At 46.5% G+C, this 18564-nt stretch overlaps 4 protein-coding genes across 8 annotated transcripts in view; 3 read left to right on the forward strand and 1 right to left on the reverse strand.

The window, feature by feature from the left end:
• Window positions 1–18564, reverse strand: part of fras1 (Fraser extracellular matrix complex subunit 1) — a 379111-nt gene that overhangs the window by 142920 nt on the left and 217627 nt on the right. The window lies entirely within an intron of this gene.
• Window positions 3910–5417, forward strand: LOC114442042 (natterin-3-like). The gene is made up of 3 exons (XM_028415304.1): window positions 3910–3916; window positions 4162–4255; window positions 4333–5417. Exons 2-3 carry the CDS (start codon window positions 4162–4164, stop codon window positions 5415–5417), a joined length of 1179 nt encoding a protein of 392 aa, XP_028271105.1. The 5' UTR covers window positions 3910–3916.
• Window positions 7285–8747, forward strand: LOC114442043 (natterin-3-like). Of its 2 annotated transcripts, none has more exons than XM_028415307.1 (2): window positions 7285–7432; window positions 7562–8747. In XM_028415307.1, the coding sequence occupies exons 1-2, from the start codon at window positions 7391–7393 to the stop codon at window positions 8657–8659; spliced, it is 1140 nt and encodes a 379-aa protein (XP_028271108.1). In that variant the 5' UTR covers window positions 7285–7390; the 3' UTR covers window positions 8660–8747. The 2 variants fall into 2 exon arrangements, with proteins under 2 accessions (XP_028271108.1, XP_028271107.1); XM_028415306.1 differs by having other exon boundaries at window positions 7370–7453.
• LOC114442050 (probable peptidyl-tRNA hydrolase) lies at window positions 13428–15718 on the forward strand. The gene is made up of 5 exons (XM_028415320.1): window positions 13428–13934; window positions 14492–14711; window positions 14926–15025; window positions 15117–15162; window positions 15241–15718. Exons 1-5 carry the CDS (start codon window positions 13740–13742, stop codon window positions 15523–15525), a joined length of 846 nt encoding a protein of 281 aa, XP_028271121.1. The 5' UTR covers window positions 13428–13739; the 3' UTR covers window positions 15526–15718.

Below are 18564 nucleotides of genomic sequence, written 5' to 3' on the forward strand. Positions count from 1 at the left end.
GGCACTAGAACACATTAAACCAAAGAGCATCAGAATGGAACACTTAAACATTGTTGTTCCTTTGCTGCCCCCTGCTGCATCTCTGCTGTACTACAGTACTGAGAATGGTGATAGATAGATAGATAGATAGATAGATAGATAGATAGATAGATAGATAGATAGATAGATAGATAGATAGATAGATAGATAGATAGATAGATAGATAGACTGGCATCGGATTGCACTACATTTAATGTTAGTAAGTGACAAAATAATTTCATTTCCAGATGCATTTAAACTACATCATCTGAGAAGTTCTCTGTAATAACGTGCCCAAGAAACTTGGTTTATAAAAATCTGGAAATGTATTACTCTTATCCTCTTTGCTCCTACAAGTCATGACCACACTTTTAGATGGATTGTACTTAATGTCATGCTCCAGACCACACAGTATTTGCTGTAAGCCAGCAGTACTTGGGCTAAAAACTACTAAGTATAAAATTACCAGCCACACAACCAGTGTTGCAAGCTCTTAACTTGGTTCAAAGTTCATCCAAATACAAATTAAAGACAACTGGGGACAGAACCCCATTATTGACTTTAAATGGAGTCGAAACACAGCCCCCCCCATTTTACCTGCACCGTTTTCTGAGCATACCAATAGGTTAAAATACCAACAATATATCCGGGGACACCTTTTTGTGTCAATTTCGTAGATCAATCTGTAGACTTTATAATATTTGAGATCCTGTCAAGCAGGTTTGCTTCAATAACTTTTGACACTGGCCAGCGCTATGGGTCCACAATCATCAGAACTGCCAACCTTCAGTTTTATCTTTGATGACAGGTAGAAGGACAGGCAACACAGAGCCAGGTAGAAAACCATGTACAAGAAATGCTGTAAAACACACAAAGCAGTGGTGCCAGCCTCACACCTGCATACTTTACATGCTCTGCTGAGACTCCATGCCCGCGTCACGCCCCTCAGCCAATCACATTAAAGAGAAGCTCCACGTACCTGTCCCCTGACCAATAGAAAGTAGAGTACACAACCAGCATTAGCCCTATAGCTGTCCAGCTGTCAACATACACCTCAATCAAAACTATGCTGCATTCACGAGCACTAGTAAATCACAGCACTTTCATTGATTTCAGTTAACTCCAGTTAATTAAGCATAGATGAAGTAAAAATATCAGAAATCAGAAATTACTTTATTTATCCCCGAGGGGAAATTCTTGTTTGTTACAGACGATAATTGAAATATGAAATAGAAATATATAATAAATATCACCCGTTCAGCAACAGTGTGGAGTGGGTGAGAGGGACAGTCCAGTATAGTCTTTATTTTGGACCATGTCCTCCTCTGACACACCTTTGTCAGAGAGTCCAGGTCCTCTCCCACAACATGGCCGCCTTCCTGATGGTTCTGTTGAGTCTGTTTACGTCCCTCACCCTCAGACTGCTGCCCCAGCAGACACCAGCATACATGATGACACTGGCCACCACAGACTCAGAGAACATCCTCAGCATCATCCTGCAGATGTTGAAGGACCTCAGCTGCCTCAGAGAGTAGAGGTGACTCTGGCCCTTCCTGTAGACAGTGTCCATGTTCTTACTCCAGTCCAGGTTGTGGTCCAAGTACATTCCCAGGTGTTTGTACTCCTCCACCACCTCCACACTGACCCCCTTGATGCTGGTAGGAGTCACTGGAGCCTTTGTCCTCCTCAGATCCACCACTAGTTCCTTTGTCTTTGTCCCATTGAGCAGTAGGTGGTTGCTCTCGCTCCAGGTGACAAAGTTATCCACCACGGACCTGTACTCCCTCTCATCACCACCAGAGATACATCCAACCACTGCAGAGTCATCAGAGAATGTCTGGAGGTGGCAGGTCTCTGTGCAGTAGTTGAAGTCTGTGGTGTAGCTCTGTAGGCTACATACTGTGGTCTGCCAGTCAGATAGTCCCCCATCCAGGACACCAGTGGGGCATCCACCTGCATCGCTGTCAGTTCTCAGCCAGCGGGGCCTCCACTCCTAGGCGGGACTGGTAGGCAAACTGGAGGGCCATGGGCCGGAGCTGTTCCAGGATGAGTCTTTCCAGAGTCTTCATAATGTGTGACGTCAGAGCCACGGGCCCATTTATAGTCAGGATTTTTCAGTTTTTGCAGAATTGCTGAATTTTGCACAGTTAGCTGTAATGTTTGGTGTGTCCTGCAGATGGCGCTGAAACATCACCAACACTCACTCATGGATTTTCATCATATAAATACACATGTAACACTTGATTACACCTTCATATACGAGTGACATAAATAAACTGATGAAGATGATGGGATCACACTGAGGAAGAGGAGTGTGTACTCAGTTTTTGGTGGAGTGTTCCTTTAAGACTCTCACAGCTGTAAAGTGACTGAGGGATGACACCTGACATGCAGTGAGTGCGTGACAGCTGAAGGTCATTGATACAGTGATAGTTCAGGGTGATAACTTATCAGTCACGTTAATAATCCTGAATCTTATCCTCAATCCTACCTGCTCTCATTTATGATGAGTCCTCACATCAAGGCTGCCTGGCATGTTCAACATGTTCACTTTCTGCCCACCTCGGCACTAATAATACTGCACATTTTATCAATAATATTGATCAATCATACAAAACACATAAACAGCAATTTCTACAATTATAACTTATATCATTTACATGTGAAGGTCCAACTGATGTAAATCTGCATCTCCTGTGTCCCTCCAAACAGCCAATCAGAGTCCTCCATTGTCTTTGGGTTATTGCAGTAAATCAGTAAAGTTATTGATCCTCTCAGGTGTAGTTCATCAGGACCATGTTCACTAATGAACACCACTTTATGATGGTTGAAGCCTAAATATGATCACCAGAAGCTAAAAGCTAATGCTACAGCACGGTCACATGACTCCACCATCAGCACCACCAGGTTCACCGCTCTGACCTCTCCTACAGCACAAACACCTGGATGGACACCTGGACACCTTTAATGACCTCGTCTGTAGTCCCATATAGCCACATGTTAGCATGTAGCCTTTGTTCAGACAGTAAACAGTCATCAGTGGGATTCACTGTGTGTTTGTGTGGCAGAATAAAAACCTGCTGAGCTCCTGTTAACCACAAACCTGATTTCACACATCTGACCAACAACACACACACACTGAGGGGACAGGAAGAGCTAACATGCTAACATTCAACACACACTGAGGGGACAGGAAGAGCTAACATGCTAACATTCAGAACACACACTGAGGGGACAGGAAGAGCTAACATGCTAATATGCTAACATTCAACACACACTGAGGGGTCAGGAAGGGCTAACATGCTAATATGCTAACATTCAACACACACTGAGGGGTCAGGAAGAGCTAACATGCTAATATGCTAACATTCAACACACACTGAGGGGTCAGGAAGAGCTAACATGCTAATATGCTAACATTCAACACACACTGAGGGGTCAGGAAGTGCTAACATGCTAACATTCAACACACACTGAGGGGTCAGGAAGAGCTAACATGCTAATATGCTAACATTCAACACACACTGAGGGGTCAGGAAGAGCTAACATGCTAACATTCAGAACAAACACTGAGGGGTCAGGAAGAGCTAACATGCTAACATGCTAACATGTTTCTGGGTTTTAGGACTCAGTCCTGCTACAAAACAAAAAAATAAGATGTTTGTGATGAGTCTGAGCTGCAAAGTCCAGACTTCAACCTGAAGCTCTGAGCCCAAGTCTGTTAAAGACCAGGAACTCCAAACTGTCATGGAAGAAGAAGAAGAAGAAGAAGCGGACACCCCTGACTGCTGTGATTAGTGTTTATTGGTCTGACAGTCTGCTTTATGATTCAGCCATAAAGCAGCTATATAAACATGGAGATGAGCGGAGGCGGACTCACCACAGAGCGAGCGTGAGGGTGAGTGCTGCTCCGTCTCTTTTTACGCTTCAATCAAACATCAGTTATTATTTGCTTTGTTCAAAATGTATGATTTTCTATGCAGTGTAAGGGTCAAAATATCTGAATAATGTGAATAATATTCAGTTAAATTGAAGAGGAAATATATCTTTTATTTTTAAATCTTAGACACTGAAATGTCCGTAGTTCTTCTTGTCAGCTTCATTAAATGTTGTGTTACTGTTGTATAACGATGTGCTCTGCAGATGAAGCTGTGTGTGTTGTTGCTGTCGGCCCTGCTGGCTCTGAGCTCGGCCAGCCTGCAGGACATTGTGAAGCAGAGCTCCCAGCACAGGAGAAGTACGTTTCTGTGGTCAGACTCACCTGAGGCTTCGCCTTTCACTCTGTTTAACCCTCTGTCTGTGTCTGTGGTGCAGTGTTCTTACTGAACCCGGTGCTGGAGGACCAGGTCCCTGAACACAGCGGTAATGTGGTGTCCGGTCCTCTGACGCCTGCAGACCTGGAGCAGCAGCAGGACCTGCCGTCCTCCTTCTTCTTCGGAGACAACGTGAACCTGGAGTGGCTGACCTGGAACGGTTCTCTGCCCAACGGAGCCGTTTCCATCTACAACGGCTACACCGAGCGCACCGACTATGTCTGCAAGTACAAGTGTGAGTCCGGCTTCTACAACCCCAGCCTGGGCCCCTACTGCCGCTACCCCTATGCAGACCGTGAGTACTACGCCCCCGAGTTTGACGTCCTGGCCAACAAAGACAACTTTGAGTTCCTGGAGTGGAAAGAAGATTCCTATGGGTCAGTTCCTCAACATTCAGTCAGGACCTGCCCCGGAATCGCCATCTTTGTTGGGAAGAACAAGTATGGTCTTGGGAAGGTCGTCACTCAGCATGAGGCCTTCTTCCTGCCCTGGGAGGGTGACGAGTACTGGTACAAAAAGTACCAGGTGCTGACCATCAACAGGGACGCCTACACTCAGCACATCAGCGATGTGAAGTACGCCATCGATGAGGTCGCCATCTTCCAGTACCCTCCTGAGACCATGCGCATCTCCGGGGTCACTAACAACGAGTGCCAGGCGGTGGTGAAGACGGTCACCATCTCAAAGACCTCTGAGGTGGAGACCACCTGGAACATCGGCCGCTCCACCATGCTGGGCATCACCGGCAGCATCACAGCCAAGATCCCCCTCATCGGCTCCGGCAGCATTGAGCTGAGCGGCGAGAAGACGCTGCAGTTCTCCAGAGGAACCACCGTGGTGGAGTCTCTCAGCCACTCCGTGTCCGTGGAGCTGACGGTGCCACCAAACCACTCCTGCAGAGTCCGCATGGAGGGCCGCAAGATCAAAGCCGACATCCCCTACACGGCCCGCCTCAGCCGCACCTACCGCAACGGAGAGACCCAGTGGACGTCCATCTCCGGGACGTACGACGGAGTCCAGATTGGAGAGGTGCGCGCCGTGGTGGACCGCTGTGAGCCTGTGGCCGACGCCAAGCCCTGTCCCTGAAAGACCGAAAGAGGATGCACAAAATATAGTCAACATGAAGTCGTGACAGAAAATCTGTGTCTGATAATAAAATGAAACGTGTCCGTCAGTCTGTCTGTTCCCTGAGTCCTCATTAAAGGTTCAGTTCACTCAAAATCACACACGCCTCCTCTCTGATGTTAAAGCTGTAAATGGCTGTAATGAAAGAACACAACAGAAAAACACAAACTCATCTGAACTAAATGATGATTCAATCATGTAAAACAATGATTATTAAGATTAAGATTTACTTTATTAATCCCCGTGGGGAAATTAAGTTATTATGATGATGTCACAAACACACCAACCTATCAGTTCCTGCTGTGTCATTATTGGCTTATCAATCATCCATCAATAGAACAGAATGTGGTGTATTTGCACCGCTACAGTAGAATTCTGGTGTCAAGCTCACAGAAATATGAGAGAGGATATAAAGCAGGCAAAACAAATACCATGAAATACTAAAAAACACTAAAATTAGACAAAGTGACAGTTGTTAAAACCGACTCTGACCATCTGTGTCAAGTTACAAAACTGGCTCTCTGTTCATAATGTGTGATTTTAAAGATTAAAGGCAGCGGACAGGGAGCTGTGTGTGTGTTTGAGACAAAGAGATATAGATAGAGAGATGGAGTGGATGATTTATTTATCTGTAAGTGGCAGTGGGAGCTGCAGTAAAATGAGACCATTTCACTGGAACATCTAGCTGAGTGCACAGCAACGGTGTCAAGTAACGAAGTACAAATACTTTGAATTTTAGGGTATTTCTACTCCACTGTTTATTTTTCTGCCTATTTTTTTCTTCCATTCATTACTTTTCACACATATTACATTTTAAAAACAGTCTCGGTGTGGGTCGATCCATTTAGCAGCCTCTGCCCCAAGACTGGACTGTGCTACAGTTCAAGGACTGAAAATATAATGCACATTTTTTTTAACCTGTACATATATAATAAAAATCAATTGTGTGTCACTATATATTGATCATTGTGATTAGTGTAGTGAATTCTCGTCCAAACTTCTGTTTTTAAGTCCTGTTTCTTCAGAACTTCCTGTTTTATTTTGTAAAGGGCGTCTGTCCTTTCACTTCCTGTCCTTGTTGGTGTTTGTGTGATGGCTGCTCTGCCTGGATGTGTGTAACCTGTGACAGCAGGTTGTAAAGAAGAAGAGAATCTTTTGAGTGTGATTTTTCATTGGTGCAGATAAACCACGCTAAAAAATGGCCGCTGAGGATACAGACTTTTCTTGAGGACATTTCACTGCTCCTCCCAGGAGCTTCATCAGTTCTAACCGTTAGGTGGGGGGTACAGGTGTGGTAGGACTCAATAGCAACACACCAGGATGGAGTCTAATCTCAGTCTTTATCAAGTCCCACAAGAGTCCTGAAGCACAAACTTCGGGTTTGGCAGGCAGGCTGGCAGACACCCGAGCAGGGAGAGGCAACAGGAGCAGAACAAACAACAATTTACCAAGAGCAGAATCTGAGTCAAGGTCCAAAGTACAAGTAAGGTCAGTGACAGAAACAGTCCGAATAAAGCACTGAAAAGTCTGTTCTGTAGTGTAGAAGAACGATCTAGCAAAGAGGAGGACTCAAAGGACTGGTGGATGACTCTGTGTTTTCCGCAATCCAGTGTACCAAGCTATACATCAGAGAAACCAAGCAACCACTCCACAGACCAATGGCACAGCAAAGAAGGATAGTAGATGAAGCTGGGATTCTTTAACTGTCCTATCAGCATGTCAGTCTGCTGTAAAACTCACTGGCGGCTGTGGTATAACTCAAATATAGTTTAATTCACAGACATCCTCTGAACATCTGCAGAAAAAAGGCTGAAACATTGTTGTTCCTTTGCTGACCCCTGCTGTCTGTCTGCTGTACTACAGTACTGAGAATGGTGCCTCACTCATTGATTTTATACTTGGTCCAGTGTTTGTTGATCAAAGTATAAAGGTTCATGTTTGTCGTCTGTCAGACACACAGACTTGTAACCATGATGGTGAGTGATTTTCACTGTGCAGTAAGTATTCTGCATTTTTGTTGAATTTAACACATTTCAGAGCACTGATTCCTCTGTGTGTGTGTGTGTGTGTGTGTGTGTGTGTGTGTGTGTGTGTGTGTGTTTCAGCTGTCTGTGCTGCTGCTGCTGCTTCTGTCCTCAGTCAGTCTGCAGGACACTCACGAGTACTCACAGCACACTAATGGTAAGAAACACCTGACACTAGTGTTTATCCTGTGTTCATTCCTGCCATCTTCCTTCGTCTTCGGAGACGTGAACCTGGAGTGGCTGACCTGGAGAGGTTCTCTGCCCAACGGAGCCGTTTCCATCTACAACGGCTACACCAAGCGCACAGACTACGTCTGCAAGTACAATTGTGAGCCCGGCTTCTACAACCCCAGCCTGGGCCCCTACTGCCGCTACCCCTATGCAGACCGTGAGTACTACGCCCCCGAGTTTGAGATCCTGGCCAACAAAGACAACTTTGAGTTCCTGGAGTGGAAAGAAGATTCCTATGGGTCAGTTCCTCAACATTCAGTCAGGACCTGCCCCGGAATCGCCATCTTTGTTGGGAAGAACAAGTATGGTCTTGGGAAGGTCGTCACTCAGCATGAGGCCTTCTTCCTGCCCTGGAAGGGGGACGAGTACTGGTACAAAAAGTACCAGGTGCTGACCATCAACAGGGACGCCTACACTCAGCACATCAGCGATGTGAAGTACGCCATCGATGAGGTCGCCATCTTCCAGAACCCTCCTGAGACCATGCGCATCTCCGGGGTCACTAACAACCAGTGCCAGGCGGTGGTGAAGAAGGTCACCATCTCAAAGACCTCTGAGGTGGAGACCACCTGGAACATCGGCCGCTCCACCATGCTGGGCATCACTAGCAGCATCACAGCCATGATCCCCCTCATTGGCTCCTTCGGCATTCAGCTGAGCGACGAGAAGACGCTGTCGTTCTCCAGAGGAACCACCGTAGTGGAGCCTCTCAGCCCCTCTGTGTCCGTGGAGCTGACGGTGCCACCAAACCACTCCTGCAGAGTCCGCATGGAGGGCCGCAAGATCAAAGCCAACATCCCCTACACAGCCCGCCTCAGCCGCACCTACAGCAACGGAGAGACCCATTGGACGTCCATCTCCGGGACGTACGACGGAGTCCAGATCGGAGAGGTGCGCGCCGTGGTGGACCGTTGTGAGCCTGTGGCCGACGCCAAGCCCTGTCCCTGAAAGACCGAAAGAGGACGCACAAAATATAGTCAACATGAAGTCGTGACAGAAAATCTGTGTCTGATAATAAAATGAAACGTGTCCGTCAGTCTGTCTGTTCCCTGAGTCCTCATTAAAGGTTCAGTTCACCCAAAATCACACACGCCTCCTCTCTGATGTTAAAGCTGTAAATGGCTGCAATGAAAGAACACAACAGAAAAACACAAACTCATCTGAACTAAATGATGATTCAATCATGTAAAACAATGATTATTAAGATTAAGATTAAGATTTAATCCCCGTGGGGAAATTAAGTTATTATGATGATGTCACAAACACACCAACCTATCATTTATATCCACTGTAACAGAAAAGGCATTAATACTATATGACCAAAAGTAAGTGGACACCATGTGCAGTCTGCAGCTGATGGGTGTTTGAATTATTGATTGATTGTCCATGATTAATCGATCAATATATTGTGACATGTGATGGACAGACCAGTGAAAATGTTCCTGTTTCCAGACTTACAGTTCAGTTCCTGCTGTGTCATTATTGGCTTATCAATCATCCATCAATAGAACAGAATGTGGTTTATTTGCACAGCTACAGTAGAATTCTGGTGTCAAGCTCACAGAAATATGAGAAAGGATATAAAGCAGGCAAAACAAATACCATGAAATACTAAAAAATACTAAAATTAGAAAATGCACTTGTACAGGTATAAAATAGTGCATATATAAGTTAAATAAAATATGCATTATATGCACCTAATGCATATTCACTGAACTGCAGAACGTTCTGTGCAGTGATGAGTTTTCAGATAAACCTGCTGAGTGCAGCAATGTTAGCATGCTAATGAAGGAAGCTAGCATCCAGCTCGAAGCAGCACATGGCAGTGAGTTCTTAACAGGAAGAAAATTCCCCAAGAACATTCATGTTATGATTTTTGGTCGACTGTTTCAGACGAACAGACCAAACTGTTTCTATTAAACGCTGCATCACTGTTTGTATGAAAAAAATCACCCGTTAAAAGCTGAAGCCGCTGGCGGTGCGGTTTAAATGACCTCTACTCACAGAGTGCTCGTTCAGACATGAACAAATACATTGATAATAAGTGTCTGTCTGAAGGGCGACACACACACAGATGGCCGTGACATCAGCGATTTCAGCGATAGGACCGCATGTCTGCAGCTTCTCCTCCAGTTCAACCTGGACAGCGGCGACATTACACAACAGAGGCCGTCTTAATCAATGAGCCACGATTACAGCAGATCTAATCAGCCTGTTCCCTGTCCGAGCTTATCTCTGCATACAGTATCATCAGTGTCATCAGAGTGGGGGGGGGGGGTGGGGAGGGGAGCGCCGCAGCACTTTGGACATCATGCAATCGCAGCCGCAGATACGGGACGTTACATCCAAGCCAATGTATTTATGAAGCACTTTTAACAGTCTCATCAAAGAGAGAATTCACAGAGGGAGGAGGGACAGTGATCAATAAAGGCCGCCGTTATCATCGGAGCAGGTGCAGCTTTCAGGTCAAGGACGACGATCATCGCAGCTTTTACTTCAGCCTGTTTGTGTGAATAAAGGTTGAAATGTTCTCAGACATGCGTGGATAGATGCTGAGCGATCAGACTGACGCCCTCATAATCAGTAATTCATGTGCTGTGGTCTCCTGCAGAACTTCAGGATGCACAGTGGTGCTTCAGATTGTTTTCCCAGCATAATAAACTAGAATGAATAAAAGTACCAAAAGGATGTGGACGCCATGTTTCTGCTTCCTGTCCAGGTCATGAAGCTGGTCTGATGAAGGGTGATGGGGTCAGGGGTCAGGTGGCCCCGAGGTCAGGACAGACAAGTTCTTCCACATCATCACAGTGTGAAGGTTATTTCTTTGAGCTTTTTCATGCAGACAAACACACAAAGCTATCATCTGAATCCTCATGATGCAACGAGTCCATCAGTGGAAGTCTGACACAGGAACATCTTCACTGGTTCGTCCATCAAACGTCAGCATAGCTGCAGCAGCACAGTGTAAACTCTCCCCTGTTTATTGGGGCAATAAGCCGGCGGGGAGGTTTTAAAGCTCAGCAGCAGCTGCAGGCGCGTCACTGCGGGAGGAACCTGTCCAGGTAAAAACCTGCTGCTCTGCCTCTGATTTCTAATCCGATCAATCAATGCATCTAAAATATATCAATCTGAAATTCAACCATTTGTTTTGATTCTGCTTCACTTACAACACCTGTGGTCTGAGACCTGCACATGGGGTCGCCAGAAATCACTGACGAGGCTTTGTCTGAACTATTTACACATCTGTGAAGACAGATCCGAGCTCTCAGCACATGTGACTGAGTTCCTGTTGTGTGTTGTGTTCTGCTGTGTGTCAGGATGAGGTTGTGTGTTGCTGTCTTCCTGGCGGCGCTGCAGCTGTGCAGCTCCGACCCACTGCTCTACGTCTCTGCGCTGCAGGACGGGCAGGAGAACCCCAGCAGTGAGTCACGTGGTTGTTATCATGTCCATGAACTGTGTTTAAAGACGCCGCAGCGCTGAATGTGTTGGACGCAGCCTGCAGCCTCACTGTGCGTTTTCTGTGCAGAGCCGTGGCTGAACCCCCAGCTGGAGAATGTCGTCCCCTCGCGTGAAGTCAGCGGCCCTCCACAAACCAGAGAGATCCCACAAACCGAGACGACCTCTCACTCCCTCCCCTTGTTTGATGAGTTTGTCAACCTGAAGTGGGTCACGTGGAACGGCTCCCTGCCAAACGGCGCCGTCGCCATCTTCAACGGATACACCGAACGCACCGACTACGTGTGCAAAGTCAACTGTGAGGCCGGCTTCTACACCCCCAGCAAAGGGAGCTTCTGTCTGTACCCCTACGCTGACAAAGAGTACGCCTCCTCTAAGTTCGAAGTGCTGGTCAACGTGGACCACTTTGAGTTCCTGCAGTGGGTTGAAGACTCGTACGGCTCCGTGCCCCCGTACGCCATCAAAACCTGCCCCAACTCAGACATCTACGTGGGCAAGAACAAGTACGGTCTGGGTAAAGTGGTGACCCGACACGAGGCCTTCTTCCTCCCCTGGGAAGGAGACGAGTACTGGTACAAGAAGTACCAGGTCCTGGCTATCAACAGAGACAGCTACAGCCAGCACATCTCCCACGTGGAGTATGCCATCGACAAGATGGAGCTGTTCCACCATCCTCCCGAGGCCCTGAAGCTCGCCAAGGTCACCAACCTAGAGTGCAACAGCGTGGAGAAGACAGTGAAGCTGGAGAAGACCAGCACAGTGGAGAAGACCTGGGACATTGGCAGGGAGACCCGCAACGGCTCCGTGTCCACCATGAAGGCCAAAGTGCCCATCTTGGGCCCGGGGAACGTGGACTTCACCAAAGAGCAGACGGTGACCTTCTCAGAGGGGACCACCATGGTGGAGTCCATGAGTCACTCTGTGTCCGTGCAGCTGGTGGTCCCGCCCAACCACTCCTGCAGCGTGAGGATGGACGGCAGGAAGATGAAGGCCGACATCCCCTTCACAGGCAGGCTGAGCAGGACCAACCACAACGGAGACACACACTGGACCTACATCACCGGCACCTACGACGGCGTGAGCGTCGGCGAGATCAACGCCGTGGTGGAGCGGTGCCAGCCGGTGGTGGATGCTGCCCCCTGTGCCCCGACTCAAAGCTGAAGCTCAGTCTGTAGAATTCACAGCAGAGAAACTGGTTTAATAAAATAGAGTAAAAACATGAAGCAGAGTCTGTGGGCGTCTTTCTTATACTGAGAGGTTTGAGGCCCCTCACTTCCTGTCCAGGTGGAACCCGCTTTGTTTACTCTCAGTTTCTGCATCAGCAGCATCATTTAAACCCAGAACATCTCAGTATACAACACCCCACACACACACACAAAGTGATGCAGCTGCCCGGAGACAAGAAAAAATAACTGAAAGGTAAATAAAGTGGAATCAATATGTTTGCACAAATTCTCTGTGGTTATTGTCATTATATGTGCCACTAATTTTGTGCACATATTAGGAACATTTGATCTATATTTTATATAGTGTATATACACTATTTTGTGCATTTAAAAGTGCTTTTTCTAATTTTAGTATTTTTTAGTACTTGTTTGTTGTTTTTATTGCCTATGCCTGCTCTTTAAACCTTTTTTTTTTTTAGTAGGCAAAACTCTGGGAAACGAGAATGTACCTGAACAAATGACAAATAAACTCTAAATAAATCTCTAAATTCTGGTCCAAATAAAAGCTGATTTTTAATAATAATAAAAGAAAATGGAGTCTGTAGCTTGAAATTTGTACATTTGGCAGATGACCCTCGTTGAAGGGCTCTCTCATAGACTTCAATGCTAAAAAATGACACCGAAATTGCTTAATATTTAAAAAATTGTAATTTTTTTGAGAAAAACATGAAGTTTGACCCGGAATGTCCTCTGTGAGATGAACATTTTGATAGCTGAATGGCTGAAATCGGTCAATGTATGCTGAAGGTACGCTGCGCAGAAGAAGAAGAAGAAGAAAGAGGGTGATAAACAATGGTTTGGTTGCCTAGCAACGGCAATCAAACTAATAAAAACCACCTGATACACATGGTGAAGTTAAGGGCCATCAGGGTCCTCTGTGTGATCACAATGAATAGTGTATTTTATTAAAGAAAATATATATTTCAAACCCTCCTGTGTGTTCAGAGGCGTGTGGGTGGACTTCTCTGTCGCCGGGATAGATGGCGCTGTGGCCCCGCGGAGGCGCTGAAGCCCGCTGAACGTGTTGTCCTGCTGACACTCGTTGGCTCTGTGTGACAGAGGAGTGACAGCAGCGTTAGCTTAGATGATGAATAATGATGTAAATATCTAAAATAAATGATATAAGTTGTAAAATATAATGGTGCCGTACGTCAGACAGGTGTGAGTGTATTTTTATGTTAGCAGCGTCGGTTCTCTTTTGAATTAGCAACAAGGTAACAGTAAGCTAACGTAGCATGCTAACGTAGCATGCTAACGCGTCAAAGTTACCTTCACAGAGTCGAAGCATAAAAACAATGTAAAACCGTCATTTTGCACTTTATAATAAGCAGCAGACACCGCGTTATATGAGCCGAATGACAGAGGACACTGTGTGGAGTACAGCGTGTAGATGTTTGTGGCAACTTTTAAAGAAACTGTTCAACTTTATCGCAATGCGTCGTCTTTTGATGCGGGTTATAAACAGAGCTTTGCTGAGCGAGACTTTCACACCAGCGATGGGCGTCGAAGCAGAAATACACACAGAAGGCCGCCGAAAGCTGGTAAGAGTGAGGCGAACACAACAACAACAACAACAGCTGCTGCCTGTCTGTGACAATAATCATGATAAAACAGCCAAACCTGTGTAAGAATAGGAGAACTGTGCTTTTTTAGAGGATTTATCAGTATATATGATGTAGTTCCTGATCACATGCTGATGTCAGCAGACACTTCACTGTCCGGCTCTGACACAGACGTGGACATGTTATAAAGTGGAGTTTGTCCCGGCTGTGTCACAGCGTTCTGATGAATGTGTCACATTTGTTCTGTCTCCTGTACAAAATAAATGAGAGCTCAGTGTGTAACTACAACACAATGTTTGTAGTGTGTCAGCAGCCATAGTGTCCACAGTGTCTCTGTTAACAGAGGTGCTGTCAGTGGGTCAGTACCGTCAGTACAAGGCAGCAGCTGTGTGCGACCTCTCTCTGGATTTTTCTGTGAATCACTTATTTTACTAAAAGTCTGTTTATTATGAACGTTTAATTCAGAGAATAATCTGAGTTGGAGGAGGCTCCTGTTCAGATGTGTCACCCCCTAACTTTGTGTGTGTGTGTGTCAGGTGGTGGGACTGGGTAACCCGGGGATGGAGGGTACCAGACACAGCGTCGGCATGGCCGTGCTCGGCGCGCTCGCCGCCCGGCTCGGCGTGGCGGATCGTTGGCGTGGTGACAAGTACGTGTCGGGTGAGGTCACCCTGTCGGAGATCCAGCACACACACGTGGTGCTGCTGCGTCCGAAGCTGCTCATGAACGTCAACGGCGTGTCGGTGGCCAAAGCAGGTGCGTGTGGAGGAAAATCCATGACCGCAGGCTCCGCTCACTGCAGGGGTCCGGCTCCACAGACTGACCATCACAGCAGAGCGGGGCTCTCGTCCTCTTCAGAGAGACACGGGGTCCCCTCAGACTGCTTTTGGCTTTAATAAAAATAAAGTCTTGGTGTTTATGATGTGTTGACAGATGGCAGTCTGAGTGTTTGATCATGTTTGTCTTTCAGCTGGTAAATATGGAATAAAGCCCGAAGACATCCTGCTGGTCCACGACGAGCTGGACAAACCTCTGGGGAAAATCGCCATCAAACACGGAGGAAGTGCCAGGTGTGTTTTCGATCATCCTGAGAAGGACCGCAGCTTTAAATGGTTAATACAAAGAAGTTCTGCCCAGATTAACACAAGTTCTTCTTCACAGAGGACATAATGGGGTCCGCTCCTGTGTTGACTGTCTTCAGACTGATGTAAGTCACTTTAAACACTAAACAAAAAAAAAACCAGACTGACGGGGATCATGTGACCAGCTGCCGTCTCTCCTGCAGGTGATGCCAAGACTTCGGGTCGGGATCGGGCGGCCCACGGGGAAAACATCTGTAGAGCGTCACGTTCTGAGTCGCTTCACCTCGGAGGAGCAGAAGGTTCTGGACTCTGTTCTGGTCCAAAGCGTGGACCTTCTCCTCTCCCAGCTGTCACAGCAGGACTCTCAGTCCCCTTCATCTCCAGCAGGGGGCAGACAAGCAGCACAGAGTGGGAAGGAGAGGGGGCACTCGGCCTCTCTGGATCAGGACTCTGCTGCAGATGCTCAGAGCTCAGGCTGGAAGTTATAAAAGCACAAAGACATCGGGTCGTCTTTCCCCGCTGACGGTGGAAGAAGTTCTGAAAGAGGTCAGAGTAAAGTGGACCCGTGGACACACTGAGCGCCCACTGGTGTCGGGTTGTCAGCAAATGGACAGAGTGTGGATAAAATGAGAGTTCTCTGGAGTGAAAAAAGAACCGTATAAATAAAGTTTGTAATAATTATGTTGTTGCACAATATTTGATGCAAGGAGGTCAAAGGTCAACGCCTCAAAGTGCCCCCGCATGTTGTTCTCCTGTGAAACACACGGTTCCCCTCACTGCGCTCGCCTCCTTCCTGTCCTCCCTGATGAGGCACTATGGGCTTAAAACATATTGATTTCCCCTTCCGAATGTCACACTAATTACACTCTTCATCAATTAGGCGTCTTTAATGAGTTGCATCCCGTCAAGAGGCGCGCTGTGTTCTCACACTGCAGAGAATGCCGGAGCAGGCGTGGAGGGAGGGAGGGAGGGGGAGGGTTCGGCGGGGGAGGTGGCGGACACAAAAAAAGCCAGAAAAGAGCATTTAAAACAGCGGAAAGAGGCCGACGGGCCGCTGAATGAGGGAAATCAATACAAAGGAGGCCAGTAGATTGCGATGGAGGGCAGAAGAAGAAAGGCCGCGAGAAACAAAAGAGGCCGAACATTGTTTAGAGCCGGGTTGTTTGAGGCCTTCTGTCCTGCTGCAGCTCAGAGTCACAATGGATGGAGGGACACACTTGTGGACACAAGAGGGGGGGGGGGCTCAAAGGGAACTTCTGTGACACCCCCATCACACACACACACACACACCATCCTCCTCTGCTGTGACCCCGTTGAGCCACCCTGCGCCTCCATCAGGCCACTTTCCCAGCCCCACCTCGCTGGTCAGCTCAGGAGGCACTTTCAATAACTTCTTCTGCAGGGTCAGAGGTCAGCAGCGGCCCTTTGGAGTAGACCCCAGATGTATTCAGGAATGCCCCCCTCCCTCCTGTGCACGGTGGCCCGGTGGGGGGTCTTCCCACTGACTCTCCAGAAGAACACATGAAGGCTCCAGCATTGGTGCGAAGAACAGATACATAATCAATCAATAATAATCAATACTTCAGTCAGCTATGAAGCTCCAGGTAGCTGGTGGAGCCAGTCTGACACATCTGTGGAAGGGAGTGTTGTCTGAAAGCAGAGTCTGGGTCAGATTTTAGATGCATAACAGAAATAAATAAATAAAGTAAAGAACCAGCACCAGCAGCATTTTACCCATGATGCTCTGATTTATTTGTGGAGGTTTGTTGACTGACAGCTCTTTAACAGCCTTCACTTGTCTTCACTTCATTTACAGCCCAATGTCTCCCAGGATTTAACTCCCCAAACTGAAGCACCAAAGAGAAGAGGTTTAAATGTTAGCATGGTCTGTGAACACCACGCTGCAACCTGGAGTCCACGTGGATGTGTTGAAAACTGCAGTTCCCCATGTCGCCTCTGGGGGCTCCAAAGGTGAGTCCATCCTCTCAAACCTCCACATTAACGTGGTACAAAAAACAATTTTTATGACACCACCTGAGCTCCACCTCAGCTCCACCTCTCTGCCTGTATTAAACAGTTCTTCACAGAGTGTGGCCCCCTTTGGATGGACAGCGCCCCCTAGCATGCTGCCTATGCTGTCATGGTCTAGGCAGAAACAGGAAGTGCCACCCGTGCAGGGGCTCGGTGGTCACCTGGTCTGTCCTGATGGTCGGAGGACTCTGAGGACTCCTGTCACTGATCACATGACGTCCCTGCAGGGACTCACTGAGCTGCTGAGCTAACGGCCCCTTTCTGTGTTTTCTGTCTCTGTGGTCTGTGTGGGGACACGCAGCGCATCCATCAGTGTCCTCAGTGTGTCCTGTCCTCCAGCCTCAGACTGAGGCCTCTCTCGGTGGATGACCGAGCATTAATAACGCGTCCTTTTCCCCTTTCAGAGCCACGGTCTCACTGATCTCGGGCCTCCCGCACTAAATTATTCTTACAGGGCTGTGAAAAGGCAGCAGCGCGGCCCTTTAAGAGGCAAATGAGCATCCAACGTGTGAAACGTTACCTCACCCAGAGCAGGGCAGAGGGAAGCCCGTGACAGGTCCACCCTGACAGCAAGGCCTGCTGGGTAATTTAACTGTGACAGAGTCCACCCTGTAGGTTTACACTGCTCTGACCGTCTCAAGGCTCCAAACATGGCGTATATGTGTCTTTTGTATAAAGATGAACATAAACTCACTGATGTTCAGACATCAGATCACACCTCTGCTTTTCATCCTGTTTGACAGTTTGTTGAAGCATATATACATATATACGTATACGTATATATGTATATATACATGTATATATATAGATACACATATATATACGTATATATGTATATATACATATACGTATATACGTATATATACATGTATATATATAGATACACATATATATACATATACATATACGTATATATATATATATATACGTATATGTATATATATATATATACATGTATATATATATATATATATATATATGTATATATACATATATACGTATATGTATATATATACATATATACATACATATATACACACACACATATATATATATATATATGTATATATATATACATATATACATACATATATACACACACACACACACATATATATATGTGTGTGTGTGTGTATGTATGTTCAGTTTCACATTTCTCCCGGTATAATTTAAAAATGTATTTATTTCAAAACGTCATTTCTTTTACTTGTCTTAATGTATTATTATAAATAATGTCTGTGTCATCTGCTTCAGCTGATCCACATTGAATCAAAGGGGGATCAATCAGAGGTCTGATGTGATGCTGAGGAATCAGCTGTTCAATCATAATACAATCTTTATATTTAGTGCTGGATTTTATAAAACAAATTGTTTTTGAGCTGCAGAATGAGAGGCGATTAAACAGGACCAGATTAGCCTAGCTTAGCATAGCCTCCTATTTCCTCAAAGAGGGGAAAAAAGCTCATTTATTTATTTATGTATAAATATCTGATCGA

Source organism: Parambassis ranga, chromosome 9 (assembly GCF_900634625.1).
Source record: "Parambassis ranga chromosome 9, fParRan2.1, whole genome shotgun sequence".
Taxonomy (NCBI): Eukaryota; Metazoa; Chordata; class Actinopteri; family Ambassidae; genus Parambassis; species Parambassis ranga.